This window comes from Anopheles coustani, chromosome 2 (genome assembly GCF_943734705.1).
Source record: "Anopheles coustani chromosome 2, idAnoCousDA_361_x.2, whole genome shotgun sequence".
NCBI lineage: Eukaryota > Metazoa > Arthropoda > Insecta > Diptera > Culicidae > Anopheles > Anopheles coustani.
Window position 1 is genome coordinate 21,872,760 of NC_071289.1, and position 17,000 is coordinate 21,889,759.

The 17,000-nt window shown below is 44.5% G+C and overlaps 1 protein-coding gene across 1 annotated transcript in view; it reads left to right on the forward strand.

Moving 5' to 3' along the window:
• The first annotated feature begins 11,613 nt into the window (after positions 1-11,613).
• LOC131262818 (T-box protein H15-like) overlaps positions 11,614-17,000 on the forward strand; it is a 43,299-nt gene continuing 37,912 nt past the window's right edge. The window contains exon 1 of the mRNA XM_058264897.1: positions 11,614-11,794. Within this exon, the coding sequence (XP_058120880.1) occupies positions 11,614-11,794 (181 nt within the window). The remainder of the gene's footprint in view (positions 11,795-17,000) is intronic.

Consider the following 17,000-nt stretch of genomic DNA (forward strand, 5'->3'; position numbering starts at 1 on the left):
TGCCCACCCATTAAGATGTTCGTCGTTGTCGTGGACGGGAATGGGGAGGAGGTTGAGAAGAACGTACGAGTGAGGTTTACACTTGGAAACCGTTCGGTTTTGGACTCCTAACCTTTGCCGGGTGTTCGGTGGTCTTTCTTGAATTTGGAAGAAGCCGTTTTTCTATGTACACTCATCGATCATGCTCAGGTTGGTGGTATTAAACCGGGAAGCCTTCTGGTTTGGAAGCTCGTTGTTTTCTTTTGAATAGACTCTGGTTTCAGGCACTTATTGTTTGTGGTTTCAAAAACCATTCCTTTATTTCTTGGATCGTTAAAGCGATCGTCATATGCTATTTTATCAATTTTCCATGGTGCAATTACGTGCCGTGTTCCGTACTTAAGATATGGTGCATGCAACCCGCTCGAAAAGGGAAAACGAACTCATAATCCGACCGCACTTAAGTTTAATTCGATAAGCTCGTCTTTCGCAAGCGCACCAATTAGAGGCAGAGAGACTGACTCTTGAAGGTGTCAGTTTTCCTCACGACGGCGTTCCTTGCCGATCCATTTTAATTTTTTCATTTTAACTCATTTTGATCAGTTTCTTTCCGACAGTGGCCATTATGCGGTTTAAAGTTGAGTAATCTATTTCTTTTTCATTCTTATCTAATTTATCTTCACCAATCAAACGGCTGCCTTTTCGAGCCGGTAAACGGTAGCGGACAAAAAAATGTTCACCGGTGGTTTGTTTTTTTATTTTGGCGTGCGCATTCCTTCAAAATGGCGTTGCATAAATGGCCCCCATGATGATGCGTTTCGAGCGAGCAGTCGGAAGACGAAGGTATCGCCGTCCATTACCCGAGAATGGGTGTCGGGGGTCGGTGAGTCGGTCCTAAAGACGAGTGGTTAATGTGTGAGCACTTGTGATCGTTCTGGAGGAGGCAGAAGTTCTTGAACGCGGTCTTCCAGACGGGTTAAGAATGTCTTACACGGTTAGCCTGGCCCCAGCGCATGTGCCTATGCGGTTGTTGGGTGCATGAGCTCTGCTCCAATATATTCCCGGGGTTTATAATTTCGATAAATTATTCGTAATTAATAGTTTGGCGAGTTTGCATTTTTTTTTCATGCCATGGCGTTGCAGACGGTAAGGAGGGGAAAAACCTCAAGAACCATTTAAGGTCCCATGTGGGGTGGAAAGGGGGAGCATTATTGCGAAAACGAACCAATCAACGATGTGCCCACGCGATGGAAATGGCTCCGGTGTTGAGTTTTCTTTGATAGACAGCTCGTTGCATGGGTTGAGCTGTTATTTTTCCTGTTTTTCTGTTGCTCATTCCCGTTTTTTCCTGGCAATGGACAGCGTTTTGTTTTTTACTGACATCTCGTTAATAACACTATCGTAAGGCTACTGGTTTTCTTGTTTTTATGTGCATGTGGGTATCAAGACAAAAGAAAAAAGCCATAGGGCAAAAATTGAAATCAGTCACAATTGGAAAAAGCAGTATGTGAGAGTAACGCATTCGTGTGGAGCGTCATAATTCATCTTTTTGTTGTAGAAAAGTCCATTTGTTGGAGGTATTACCATTTTTTATCGATTGAAAAACGTATTTACCGCTCTATTAATCCTGTCAGTTGTACTTTCAAAAGGAAATGCAAATGATAAGCGAGTGCACTGGTATTATTTGAGTGTTTAAAATATACTTACGTCACATAAAACCAAAAGAAATGATATTCGAATGGCTTGCTTACAATTCTGTTATGGTTTTCAGATAAAAACACTATTTTTCTCGTTTTCTTTTTTCGTGTAACAACTTTAATTGTTTTGTGATATTTTTAATTATTAATTTGTAACGGTTTTCTTCAAATAACGGTTTTGTTGTTTTCGCTCAGCAAAATATGGCACTCTTCCCAAACGCGGATACAAACACAAATGGTCACATAATTAGAAGAAAAGGACCAAAGGCAGACGCAAGCCCTCGGGGCCGAGGATAATAACATTATTTTCGAACCTTTTGCCACCCAACGGCATCGTTTCCGTTCGGGTTTGGTCAACCTTTTTGTGTTGGCTTGTTTTTTTGGACGCTTAATACTAGCGGCGACAGTCTGCCAACTGTGTGTCCTCGTGCCACCATTACTTTGTCTTTTTCCTGGCGCAAAACGAAAAACAAAAAAATGGAAGATGAACGAACACGATCGCCGTGGATGGACACCGAAATGATCCGGAGACATTTTACCGCCACAAAAAGAAACCCGTGAAAGAAAGCCGCTTATTTACGTGTAACGTTATTTTCCTCATTTGCTGGTTCTTTGTAATTCCGGCTAAATTGTCAAACATTGAACGGTGGACAAAAGGGACCGAAATTGCCACCGAAGTTTACAAAAGTCGAACCGTTTTCCTTACGGTACATAGGTCAACATTTCTCCAGTAAAGATTTTTTACTTTCTCCGCCTTTTTCTGGGCCGGTATTGTTTAATGAAAAGGCTCGTCAACTTTCTTTCAAATAATCAAAAAATGTTGCCCTCTCGTCCTCGAAGGCAGCATTGAATTGCATAATTAAAAAAGGCCCTGGCCGGAAGGACATTTCGGAAGGAGCGTTTTGTGGTTTGGGGAAAAAATGGGAGGAAATGTGTTCGCTCGCAAGCGCTACCGGAAAGGAAAAGGAAAATTGAGCCGCTTCTGGCGGCATTTTCGGTGCCTTGTAATTTGAGAAGGTGTCATCCGTGGGCACACCTCCGGTGAACTGTGGGTCTTACGTTTCCGTTTGAAACTGAACCGTTTCGGTCAATTCCAATCCCGGGACCGACAAAGAAATATCCAATGACGGTGTTCCAATAAGCTTCAATCAAATTGCTTCCGGTTGCAGACCACACACAAACACCGAATCGGTTGACGGGCTGAGAGGGCTAGGGAGATAATTGAAGAAAAGGTTCATGCTTTCTGAACATTGGTCGCCAAAATACAGTTTAGCTCTATTTGAATGTAGTATTTTTTTCTATATATATATAAATATTTGTCTTATTGCATTTTTCCACATTGAGTCAATCGCATATTTCCATTAAATCGATTAATACAATCAAGCCGTTTGCATTCGCCGTGCGATTGCTAATGAAGTGCACGTTTGTTTCATCAAAGCTGATGGCAGCGGCGCAAACCCGTTCATTATTTCTTCACACTTTGAAGGCAACCCCCGGGGTCGGCAACCAGTCGTTTTGCATTTAAAAAGCGGTCAAAAAGAGAGTTGGCAAATTAGTGCACTCCCTCATCAGAAAGGCAGCCACAAACCATTCGGGCGGCCATTCCGGTTCGTTTGATGAGGTGCTACCCGCGGCCGGCATTGTGATGATTGGATGGAAGGGCTGAAAAACCCACCTTTCCGATTGCTTAGCGGCCACACAGGAAGCGGACGGCGACTCTATTTGGCGGCTTATCATCGTATCGCGCGAGTAAAAGCAAGGATCAGACGCGCGATCAATCGTGCGAATGGATCGAAACCGGCACCACGCAGGTCGTGGAAAACCGACCGATCGATGACTAATGAAGGTTAAATGCGAAAACATGATAAATTGCTTCTCGCTCGCGAGAAATTGCATCGTTTTTCTACCGACACTCGAAACAAAACTAAGAAAACGTAAAGGGAAGCGTCTGTTTTCCTCGGTTCACGCACAATACGATGAGGGCTCGGGTGCCAAAAGGAAGGGTGATGCCAAAGGGTGATCTGATGGGATGGAAAGCGTGCAGGAATGGGCCACCTCGACTTAGGCTGTGCGACTTCCTGCGTTCAATAATGTGCCATGCTCATTACTTTCATCATAAGTCATCGATTGCCTGGCGGTCGTAATTAGTGGCCCGGCACGGCGTACGGCGAGAGGTCGTCAGTTCGAGGTCCCTGCCGGGCGAATCGATTCCTTTTCTTCCCCCCTTTACCACGTCCACTCTATTTCTCTTTTTCCCCTTTGTGCCAAAGGAGGGAGGGGGGGAAAGAAAGAATATTGTTTCAATTTCAGGCGCACCCTTAATCGATCGCTTTTATTGACCCGGCTTGTCATATTACGGCGGCCTTTTGATGGCATCGGGCGGCGGCCGCGGCGGCAATTGCGAAAAAGGCAGTTCCCCAATTACATTACAATCACGAGCGCGATGTTTGTAATTTTATGCTTCCACCGTGCCCCCGCCGGTGCTGTCCATCCTTTCGAGCGAGCGTAACTGTAGGTGTTTAAGCGTTAGTTTCACTGTTATCAACACTCTTTCATCTTCGACCGGGGCGGCAATGTTCAAAGGGGCCCGTTCGGATGATGGTTGGAAATGGAAAGCAATCGAAGCACCGGATGGGAAGACGGGAAGAAGACAATCTTTAAAAAGCGATGAGGAACGTCGTGCCGAAAGGGTCGCAAAGTGCAATAGTTAAGAGTGTGCCAATGGGTTGGTTTCTTTTGCAGCTTGAAGGGGAAATGGAAGAAAGTTGTGTACTCCACATAATTTACTGCGATGTACCTTAAACTAAGCCTCTTAATTTACTATGAATTGAAACAAAATTACAATAGATAATCAGTGTATAAGATTAAGAATAAGAATAAACTCTTTAAATTAATAAATAAAAATCAAATATAGTTTATACGGTTCTATGTATGTATAAAATTTAAATCAAACACCCTTTGAGTTAACATCTTTCCTTGGTTTAGTAAGAAATTCATAATGATGGGTCTAAAATAAAATTAGTTAGACTTGAACGGAATTCGATTAATTTTGTGAGAATGAAAAATGAAGATCTGAATTATCAGGTTTGATGGAAAAACCAAACTCTTCAAATGACGTAGAATGTTAAATTCTTTTGACAATCCGGGTTTATTTTGCATGAAAGATATATTTGAAATATTAATAACATGATTCTAAAACAAGATGCACATGCTTTTTCGCTTTGTTTTACATGTTAATTAGTAATTAAAATGAAATTGATTGACTGATATTAAACATTATTTGGGAGAAAATATTGGCCCACGAGCGCCGAGGTGATTTAAAAAACCTTGCAAATAAGTTACATGACTAAATTCAGTAATTTTAAATGTAATGGATGAGTGTCAATTATTCAAATTAACTTAAGAAAGGTTACAAATTATATGAATCCTTTGTTTTTGTCATTTCGTTTTCCGCTTGAGGAAACGAGAACGGCTTGAGAACATGATCTCGCTTTTCAGTTTAACAAGTATGTAGGCTATTCCGAAATTGATACTGATTTGAGCTCCAGTTGTTCATCCGTCTCTGTTTTGTTTTGAGTTTTAAAATGAAATAAATTTACTGTGTACTTGTTAAAACCCGATTGCTCTAAACGATCGTAGAAAGCAGAGCCTTATTTCTCAGGCTCACAGGCTTTTCCAACTGACGATTTATAATTCATTACGTCATGCAATTTTTCACTCAATGTTCTCAATTATTTTGTCGACAAATTATCTCCCAAGCAAATAATCACACCGTGGAGCGATATTTATAAATGATTGGGAACGCATTTCCCAGCCTGAACACTGCAGCAGAACAAAGCATACGATATCAATAATAAATATGCTTACATAATACACCAGTCCAGTTGAACAGGCGCACTTTGGAAAGGAAATACGACCCACCGGGGTAAACCCGGACACCCACCGAAAGGGGTTAGCAGGGAGGGAGGTCGATTAGCTTCCCTTCTAGCGGGTGCGAGGAAAAATGGCGTCCATTTAGCCGTTGCTACGTACGTGTGTGTCGAACAGGCGTTTATTTTCCATCGATTAGAGCGTCTGAGCCACTTCAAATCAGATCCGCCTCGCATGGAAAGGCGGTGGAAACCCGGGAACGGTTCCGGGGAGACAGGTTGTCGAGCTGCAAGAAATTAAAAGCCAATGAAAAACCCACTCAAAAACCCGGGGGCCGAGGAAAGCGGCCAGATTGCGCAACCGTGGCTCGGGTGGAACGCGAAACTGTGGACCTGCTTTGCGTCCGCCGAAGGTAATCATCTGGAGATGGAAGTGTTCACGCCGCCCAAGAGTCGACCGATCGGGAGGCGATCGGGAAAGCGGCGTAATTGGAAGAAGGGAAAAACAAACCGGCGCCCTCGCACTAAGTGGGGTTAGCGCGAGGCGCACTTGAGAAAATCGCCTCGATTGCGATTTCCCGCGAGGCAAATTTTAGGAAGCGTTCGGTGGGGTACGACGGGGTGGCGGGGAGAACCATAAGAACCGGCCAGCGTACGTCATCTGTGGAGTCGGTGTACGTTGGCTTGTGGCGGCTGCGTCATTTCCGATAAGCGTAAGCTTATTTATTTTCGCCCCATTTTCCGACTCCAATTCATCGATGCCGTTCGTAGAATCGTTTCCTCCCGTTCCTTTTTTTCCCCCCTTGGAACGGTCCTTGGCGACCGGACTTTATTGATATTGCACCGGAGCGCATTTAGCGCGCCGCAAATAATCTCGGGCGGCATCAAGGCCCTGGACTCGGGGCCGGAAGACTCGGTCGGATGTTTTGTGATTTTCTCTCGTTTCTTTTTCTCGTTCCACCCCCCGAAGGGAAAAGGCCCCCGTTACGAGGGAAAGAAATGCGCTAAACGATTTTCTCCCGCCCCAAGAAGACTGTCTCGTGGAAGATGCGGGATTTGGTATGGTCCCAGAAAGAGAGACCAATAGAGCGGCAAAGGTGGATGGAAAAGAGAAGCTTACCTTGTATCGTATTCATTTAGCAAAAAAGAGTTCGCCGACGAGGTCCGTCAGTCCGGTTGCGCGACCGGAAACCAAATGGCGTTTATTTTATTTAAGTTTTTTCTCCATTCTCCTCGTTGCTGCCCGAAATGATGGGTGTATTTAAGGTCTTCGTTTTTCTTTTTCTACCTCCCTTTCTCTTTCTCTCCTTGCTGCATCGCGGCTTCAAAGGAGCTGGGTTTGCTGGTTTTCACAAAACGGATGGTAAAAGGGTTAGGTTTGATTTTGTTTCTTTCCAACCCCATTTTGCCTCGTTTATGGCACGTTCCTCCCACATACTACGGGGAAGGGGGTAGGCACCCGGTGGTGGATGGAAATTTGTAACGAAATTTATAAATTATGTGAAAAAAGATAAGCACCATATTGCCGGCTGCCATTACCGTATCGTTTGGTTGGCTGATATTCGGTCGAACTGTGTGTTTAATGGGAGGTATTTGTTGTTTTTTTGAGAAAATGTAGGATTTTTTATTCAGTTATCCGTTTTGTTTGTCTGTCTGTTAGGATAAGAGAAGAATTTAAAAGTATATCTTTAAGGTGTGGTTTATTTTGGAATGCTGATGAAAAAATTAATAGCTTGCGTGAAAGTTATGCACAAACATGTAAAATAATTGCTTTCCATTGATTTAAGTATTCTTCGGCAACGTTCATCTGAAACGGAAAACAATACAATTGGAAATCTAATATGTATTACGTAAACTTTATTTTTTTTTTGTTTTTATTTGCCATAATGTTTTAGGGTAGGATAATTACATAAAATTGAATAACACATATGAGAAAACGCACAAAAAAAACGACTAACAGTAGCATACAAAGAAAAAAATTGGCTAGTTTTGCTTAAAATTGACGAAAATGCGACGTGTCTACATATTGCGCAAAAAAAACTCTGTTTCCGAAGACTCTTTTGCTAAGTTACACGTAGACTTCTTATTGTGGTTTTATTATTTTTGTAAACAAATTTTATTACATCGTAATATTATCAACTAAACATTCCTACACCCTTTCTTTGTTCCGATTCATGTTCTTCCCGAATTCATTGTGATTTCTTTTTTTTCTCTCTTGGTTAGCCTCGTTTTTGGAATCCAATCAGAACTCCTCGTTGGCCATATTCTTCACATAGTTCTGAGCCATCTTGAGCGTTGCTTTGCACTCGGTGGACCATAAACGCACCCATCCCGACCCAAACCGTTCGTGTTGATTCTGGTTATGCTCACGTTTTAGCTACTACGCACCGGAAGGGGCACATAAACTCATAAATAGTTTAATTCATTTGTTTATTGTATCGTGTAGGAATGCTGCGATAGGAAAGAGATTCAAAGATTCAGTCACCATCTTGCCAAACCCCGGCTGGTCGATTCTTATTCTTTCATCACGGACCGGGTGTGACTTCGTGCTAAGTAAACCGCAGTACCGCCAAAAACCGGGTCATTCTATAGGCCCGAAATGAGGAGTGTGTTTGGTGTTTTTCCCCTTCCCCAGAAAACCCAACGGTAAGCTAAGGAAACTCTGAAGAGAAAAGACTCTTGGAAGAACTAGAGAAAAAACTGGATTCAAATTCGAGAGCTACCGAAAAGGAAGTGATCGTAAATCTTTCCGGTGAGTGGTTTATGGTCTGAAGTGTAAATAAAAGGCCCTACGAAAACGCCCCAGAGAGGCTCCGCAGCGGAGAGCCGGCAACAGAAAGGGCAAGGCGAGACATCACACCTTTTCGTGGATTGTTCGGTGCTTGTGGGTTTTATTGTCCCCGTGGCGGAGTGGAATTCCTCCCGGGCCGCATGCGGTGACTCCGGGGCGCAACCGTGGTTTGTATTATCCCGGCTTTTGTAACGCCAAACCACTGGCCGGAAAAATCGCCAATCGAACGCAAAGCGCTCGCTGCGGGCTTACACTTCTCCAAGAAACTAGCAGCAGGCCTTTCGGAGGATTTATAGGACCTCAAAGAAGAAGAAAAAAGCCAACATCTCAGCTTGGTTCTTCCTTCTCTCTCTCTCTCGTTGAACATCTTTGCCGACTCGCGCCTCACGAGACGGAAAGGCGGATAGGATGGGTTGGGATTGTTAATTTGATGAAAATGGGCTTGGTAAGTTGTCACTCCAGCAGCCGAGCCCGAACCGGATTGTGGTCTAAGCAACCGAACCACCGAACCGTCGACAGATATTAATGGATACCGGGTTGGGATCGACGAGATGAATTGCTGGTGTTTGCAAACTCTGCAGATGGTATCCGAGTCGAACAAACAATGATTTGGAAAGCGGTTTATGAGAATGAATCGGTTAAAAATGTTGCAGAAATAAAGTATCGGAAAGAATGAGATTTAGAGTTTGTAATTTACTTGCCCAAGTTTATAATTTTGGAAACCAATTTATACTTTTTATTTAAATTTTAATTCACATTCAGCCCTCCAGCTTTTACTTGCCAGAAGATATTATAATAAAATAAATGGAAGCATTCTTTTCAACAGTTTGATCGTGTCAGAGCCACGTTTGTCTACCCCTTCGGTCGGTTTCATCCTAATAAACATCCAGTTCCTCCCGTTAAGACTTTGGTGTGAAAGGTGTGTTAAGCGGCTCGCTCGGAAAGTCATGAGTCGTTTTTCTTCGGTGCCAAAATTACACCAATCTTCCACCAACGCCAAGAAGAAAAACGTCCGAAATGAGTCCCGATCGAAGCGCCTTTCGCACCGTGGCGCTACCATCATCGTCGTTTCGCTTGATGTGGCCCGATTTTATCCGAGAATCTTGTTCACTTTGGTGTTTATTTGCCAATGGTCGTTCCACCATCCCATCCGCTCCCCTTGCCCTTGCCCTGGAGATAATGTTCTATTTCATTCGCAAGTCTCGTGCTCGGGAACCTGTTGGCGTCGCAAGGAATTCGCTCATCGGTGTTGGCGTGAAAATATTTAGCGAATGAAGAAAATTACTTACACCGCAGCCCCGGCCGAGCCCGACCATGCGGGTCGTGCAAAAAAAAAAAACTCGCAACCAAGTGAAGTGACAACCGACTGACGCCATGCTGTTTTCTGGTGTCGCCTTTGTGTTCGGGTGCGCCGTGTAAAATGCGCCCATTAATATTCCCTCCGTCCACCAGCTTGGCAAAAATCCCACCGAGCAGCGAGCGCTTAGGCACGGCTCGTTAAAAAGTGTAAAATGTCGATCGGCGTGGAACATTTCCCGGGCACGTACCGGCAGTGAAACGGAAAACGCACCATTTTGCCAAGTCCTCCCGTCACGGGGACCACGTAAGGATACAATGGGGGGAAAATGGTGGTCCGAAAAATTTTCCAACAGTCAACACGGGCGCACGGGCTAAATAATTAGGTGCCATACGTGAGGCGTTGGTCGCAACGGTCGATGGGTTGAAAAATTGTTGAAAAAGCACACGCAGCGAGCAGGGTGTTGAACGACATGAGACATTTTTTTAAAAACGTATCAAATTCGTTTCCGTTTACTCACGCGAATGAGAAAGGCATGAAATGAGAAACTCACAACTCACAGCTCACCTTCCCCAGGTGACGGAATTCCCCACGCTCACTCGGGGCACTCACAGTTTGTGGTGAATTTGCTCGGCGTGAGACACGCCCCAATCGGACAGTGAGACCGGTTGGAACCGGTAACGCTCAAGGAGCAAGGAATCCGGTTTTTCGGAGGAGGAGGAGCCTCAAGAGGTGTTCAAATTTCTCAAAACCTACGTAAGATGGCAAAATGTTTTTTTTTTCGCAATGTTGCTTGTACTGAAAAGATCTTCTATTTAAGGGGTAATTTATCCAAATAAGTTCAGGAACTAAAAAGTTATCAATAAATTGGCTATTTTTAACTTTAATAATAAATCGAGATTTCAGACAACAGGATAGTTGGAGAAAGGAACATCATATCGATCATCGGAGCAAACGGACAGCTGAAAGGAAACAGGACGATTGTGGTTTTGGAGAAAAGACAAACTCTCTCACCCTTCAGAGCGCGTTTGGTTGTTTTCACAAACTTGCAAAGGGATATCCGCTCGACACACTGTGCCTTGAAGGGACAGGGTTTTCTCTCCTTTCAACACCACCCCCGCGCACACTCCACCACACCATTTGCGCTTCCCCCACTGTGCTTGTGGGGAGGGAAAACATTTCCCTCCGATTCTCACCAACAGCTCACCGCGTTCACAACGTTCTCTTTCGCGCCGCGTCTCTTTTGCTCCTTTCGTTTCGCCGTTTGGAGCAACGAGCGCGTTGCTTGTGTGCGAGTGGCGGCTGCAACTTTTTGAGCCCCCTTTTTTTCTACCGTTTGCTCCCTCAATCGACGTCGTCGTCGGCGAAAGGCGTTTGGCGTGCGGTGTGGCGCGAATGGCGGCCATGATATGCATTCTCCCGTGCAGTTTGCTACCGGCGCACGTAAGCGCACGTACGCCAAAAATTCCCGCGAACCTTCCGCAAGGAGCCGCGAATGTTCCGAAATACGTGCGTACGGAAAAGTGCGAGTTATTTTGCTTGTCGTTCGGTGCTCACGGGGTGGCGTTGTTTTTCCACCGTGCTGGTTTCGGTGTCCGCGATGTGCACGGGATTGGTAGAAGAGTGAAAATGGGTCTGTAAACAGTAAACAAATAACGCTGCGTTTCGTTAGTCGATTATCTCGAACCGGGGGGCGAATTCATTTATGTTTATCAATTTTCCTTCGATTCCGTGGAAAATGCTTCCGATTGGTGTTGTTACATTAAAGGCTAGTAGTGTGCTGGTTGTTCCTTGTTGAACACATTTTGAAAGTTGAATTTTCACGGCAGGAAAACGCCCGCTTCAAGTGTTGGCAAGTGTAGCAAGAGTCGCCAGAGTGCTTTGATTGCGTGAAAACGAAAACCAAAACCGACGGCGGCATCTTTCATCGGCCCGTCCCGTTGAAAGGGTGTGTTGACGACCGGGAAAACAGTGGCCGGAATGCTGCTGGGAACGCAAACGCACTGCGCCGGAGCGACGGCAGCTGCAGCTGCAGCGGCGGCCGCGGCTGCAGCGCTCGTTGCATCGAAGACGGGCGGCAGTGGGACGGATTTTTCCATCGCCGCCATCATGGCCCGCGGAGGCCACAGCCCGAGCCGGGAGCCATCGGAACGGAGCAGCAGTAAGTTGGTGGGAAAATTTGTTACTCGAGGCGAAATGATAGAGATTGTTGAAGTTGATTTAAATTTAAATTCGATTAGATTATGTTTGAATTCCGCGTCACAAACATAATAAATATTCACCATAATTATAACATTTGCAAATAAATGGTAATTTCAGTCGAGTTAACCATATCCTTAATGGAAAGGTTAAATAAATCATACTAATACACTTTTCTGTGGAAGAAAAAGCTCGCTTTCTACCTACAAAATTACCGGTATCCTGAACATAATTGGAACTTGCCGTATGCAAAGTAATTGATAAAATAACCCATTCACTTCCATCTCCATCCGAACCGTGTTCGATTGGGTCGGCTTTGGAGACGCCTGCCCGGCCATCTTTTGCCCGGAGGATGTTTGGATCTAATCACCGTGTGGGAACAGGATGGGCTTCAGGGGGAGAAAGGAAGGAAAACTTCAGTGCCGCTACACGAGCGATGAAAAGCGATCGGCTGGTGATTATGATAAGTTGCGAACATCCCAAACATCCAATATTGGCTCAGCCGGATGGAAAGAGGAAAAGCCGAGCGCCACACGAACATCTTTACTAATTGGAGGAGGACGACTTAGGGGGGGCCCTTTTTGTGCTGCTTCGTGTGGGTGTCTGCCTTGTAATGGTCTGTAATTTCCCGCCTCTCGATGTGATTATTTCGCTCAGCGGCTAGTTAGTCATGGTCTGAAACCGTGTGTTTATTTCATTTACTTCGATTGAATTAGTCAATTTTGATGTAAATGGGTGTTTCGTGCTATCGTTGAGGTGGGTTTTTGTTTCTTTATGGAGTTAAGTAGTTAGCTACCAGATTACAAATACATGGTTTATTAATGTTGGTTTTATGATGTTTGCTAAAATTTATTTAAAAAAAGCCGCAGCCTTCGGCTGAACCCGTTCGTCACCTTGAAATTAATTTTCTATCGCATTCGTTCCGTTCGAAATATGAATACCTGTCAACTGACGTCAATGCAATCGCTTGACACGAGACAGAAGTCTGAAAAGTAATACCACGCGAATCGGGTTGTCCCCAACGGTGTCGTGCGTGTCACTTGTTTACATAATACGAAGGTGTGTAGGACGGACTCCACCGAATGGTGATGAAATATACCGATTTCCTGCTGTCATTATCGTTTTTATATAATTTACAACTAGGTTCTTAAAATGGATTTCTAATTTAGTCACCCAAACCTTATTTACTCACACGAAGCTAAAATACTCGACAAAAAAGTGACATAAAAATCACGTTGGATAAAGAGTTTTCCAGCAACTTAGAAGTGCGTTCATGCAACTGGTCATATTTAAGAGAATTTTGACAAAGTATCCATTGTAACAGATCGTGTTCAGGTCTAGGCGAATGATACGTCCGAAGAGGTCGTAATTAGGTACGTTAAAAAACCTACAATTTGCTACCTAATGATATGTTTACCTTCGCGAGCCACGAGAATTTTGTTTGAGAATTTACAACCGATTACAGTGGCGATTTAACTCACCTGATTGGCGATGGAACATTTTGTAGCATTTTCTAACGTGCCTTTTCCAAGCTAGCAAAAAAATGGCTTGTAAATCGTCCAACAACTGGCAATTACGGGATGTAGCTTGGCTCGTTTCCTTTGCATCTGCCAAATGGAAACGGATTAAGCTGAACTAAAAATGGATTAAGATCGATTTAAAATTTTACTTAAAATGGTTTTTCTTTCGTGCATTTCGTTGTCGGTTGATTCCGCCAGTTCATCAACAGCTGCTTTTCACTTCACTGCTCCAGTTCGGTCGGTGGCATCCGTTGAGTAGTTTTAGCATAATTTCTGGCGTCCCACACTTCACCTGTCTGCTTGGCCTTCGCTCGGAAGCTTAGGTTTGTGGCCTTCTTTTGGTTCGCAAAAAAAAAAAAACGCGAACCGGAACGCCAACAGTAGCCAACGGTGTTATTTATTCACCGAAAAATCCGCAATGCTTGGCCGGAAGAGTTATAGCCTCAAACAGCAAAGCTCGAGTGGAAATGGTTCGGATGGAATTCAAGACGTGATGCTTTTCTTTTTATTATTTTTTTGAGTAACATTAAAAAGCGAGCATAGATGCACGGGAACTGATCGCGCTGGGAAGTATGGGAGACTGGTATGTTGTGCGCTTGAGTGGGGCCGTATAAAGTGGGCTGAGGGTGGAAAGTCATAATTTTCCACTCGACGGTTCATGGAGCGAGGCTCTTCTGCATTCGGAGCGGCTACTGTGTGAGCATCATTCATACCGAGCATTTCGCCCGGACAAAATGATATCGCCTTTACACCGTTGCCCGTTACAGCCGCTTGTCAGCCGCAAATAAACAGCCTGAAGTGACCTCTAAAGCGGCTTCATTCCTTGCTAGACGTCTTACGCCGTTTGCCCCGTTTGCTGCCCTCTGTTCTGGTGATGTTTTCTGATTGAACGAGATCATGATTTACGGTCTTGCGGCGGCTTGCGGGCGCAACATAATGGTGACAGGAGAAACTGGGTGAAAATGAGCTGCTCTCATAGGGTTTGTTGCGCCTTTTCACCCTCATTCCATTCCCATCGTCACGCCGAGGCCAGCGAAACGTCGGAACGAGCCTAGGGGGTTGACGGGTTGAAGTTGTTGTAGGATGCACCGTCCTTTGGGTTTGGGAGGGGTCGTTGTGTGCGTTTTGATTTGTGGCCTGTAGCTTCTAAAACTATTGTTTTTCGCCTTGGTCGCGCGAATGGCTTGTGAACGGACGCGCGAACAAACGCTCAGGCCACTAAAGCGATCATAAACAGTCCCAAAGCGGTCGTACCGATGAGAGCTGATTTGAATTTTCCTCCAATTCGGTTGACCGGGAGCGAGGAAGGGAGAAAACGATGAGGCCTTGGGACCGCGGAACAGGTTTTCAAATATTTTCTCCATTCATGCTTTTTCCTGCAGCGCGAGGGGTTGAGGCATGATTATGCTGAAAATATAATTTTAAATAATTTTTCTATTTTTCCTAGAAAGAGTAAGCAGAATTTATGCACTAGTTATTATAATCATTGGTAAACATTTTGAACTTATGTTATAACAGAAAACATATAAAGCGAATCTGATTTCAAAGAGTATTATAACCTCAAGTTTAATAGTAAATCTTACTCGTTCATTCAAAAGCCAAGAGAAAATAACGAAATAGATCGAAAAACAACATAACAAAACCAGTAGTAGTGTTCTCTCGAGTGTTTGACACAACTACTGAATCAAACATTCAGCCAACCTTTTATTTGCCACCGCCACTGCAAGGGTGTTGTAATAAAAATGTATCCCTAGTTAACAAACCCGACCCGGCAACCCACGCACCCGCGTCCACGGCTTTTACCCATCAACGTCCGATCCGATGAGTGGACCGCATTCTGTGGACGACATTTTCAAAGTTTTCGTTTATGTTTGTCAAATTATGCAAAAATATCTATCACCTATTCGTCACCAGTCAACGGGGGCCGTGATCCGGACGGACGGATTTGTGCGGGGTTTGATTTTTAATAGTTTTCCCATTTCCATTCATCGCCGCTCACCACAGCTCCCAATCGTTTAGCTTTTGGGATTGCTTCTTCCAATTCAGCTTTCGGCTCAACCGGCCGCACCCTTAAATGGTGAAACACGAGTCAATCTTCTTCAGGCGGCGGGGTTGGGAGTCCGTTTTCGGTTCGCTCCGTCAGCGTCAGCCTCCCGGTAGAAACACGCAGACACATTTCGGCGGTAGTCACTCAAGGAAGCGGTGTTCCATCTCTCGCTCGCCCGCTCCCGCCGGCTCTTTCCCGCTTGTTAATAATTTACGACGGAAGCCCGAAGTTAATCCGTTAGTTGTCATAAATTTCCGGCCACCATCCGTGACGATCCGTGGCGTGGCGTTCGTTTGCGCGAGTTCCATCTCGACCGGATTGAATTCTGCGATGACGCGTTGATGTCGCGCGTGGGATAAAATGTGCCCATGTTGCGCCGTCTTGGTCGTCGTCTTGGTCGTCGATCTTGAGGCGCGGTGTGCGAGAGTGTGTCGCAAAGATTAATAACCGATCGTGTTCACCGTGTCGGCTGCCAAAGTGACTACCAAAGTGGGCCTGTTTGTGGGCCTGCTCGGGAGGCGTCTCCAGGCTGCTGAGGCAGCGATAGTGCTAGAAAGGAATAGCTCCCGGCCAGCGGCGAGGGAAGCAGAACGATCCGATTCGGGCCTCCGATTTCATTAGCTAAGACAACAGCGACGTTTTCGTGCGCTTCTCGATAAGAGCGCCTTTGAGAAGCGGATCGCTCGCGAGCATTCGGGACCGGGGGGAAGGGATGTATAATTTAACCGAAGGGGGGTGCTGGACCGGGGGTTGGCAAAAATGGCGCTCATGTTCGTCATGTTGCGTGTGCAATGGCCGTGTGTGTGCACCGTTTTGTGCGTGCTGATGGTTCGGTGCAACAAATGCATAAATTAATTTAAAATAGATTATCGCCTTCATTAGTGCGTCAGACCGTAATTAGGGTTGATAGTGCGGCACGATGCGCTGGATGCACCACCCGGAGGAAGGGTGTGGATGGAGGGGCGAAACATGAAAGCGAGGAAAAGATGCAACTGCCGTATTTTGCGATTTGCCCTCCGATATGACCCTTCCACAGGGGGCTTTCGTTAAGCATCGGTATTAAAAATTGATTTTAAATATCAATTTGATTTTGCTACTTTTTCCGAATTTATAAATCGCTTATAGTTAAGCTTCATTCACATATCTAATAGTAAACTCTTACTAGTCGTCCGTCCTGTAGTTTTGGGGAGAAATTTAATGTAGATTTTTAATGAAGAACAGTTTTGTTTGGTTCTTAAAAAAAAGTGGTTTAAGCATTCTAGAGACTCCAAGCAGCTATAAATTGTAGACTCTAAAAGCTTACAAATCATACCATTATCAGGGTTTTGTTTCAAAATTAGAATGTAGATTAAATCACACATTTAATAAGGAATTAAATTAATATTAAAATCGCGAAATCATCAAATACTTTCCAAGAGACTTATATAATATATATTTTTTATGATCAAAATTAGCACGTAACTTTTTAATTAAATATTTTTTAGTCGTTTTAGTTCAAAACGATCGTTTTCGTGCGTTTTCAAACTGAATACGTCCCGTTTTGGGAAATGATTACCAAAGAAAAAGTTAGTACAATTTTAGAAACTCATTTCTACATTTAA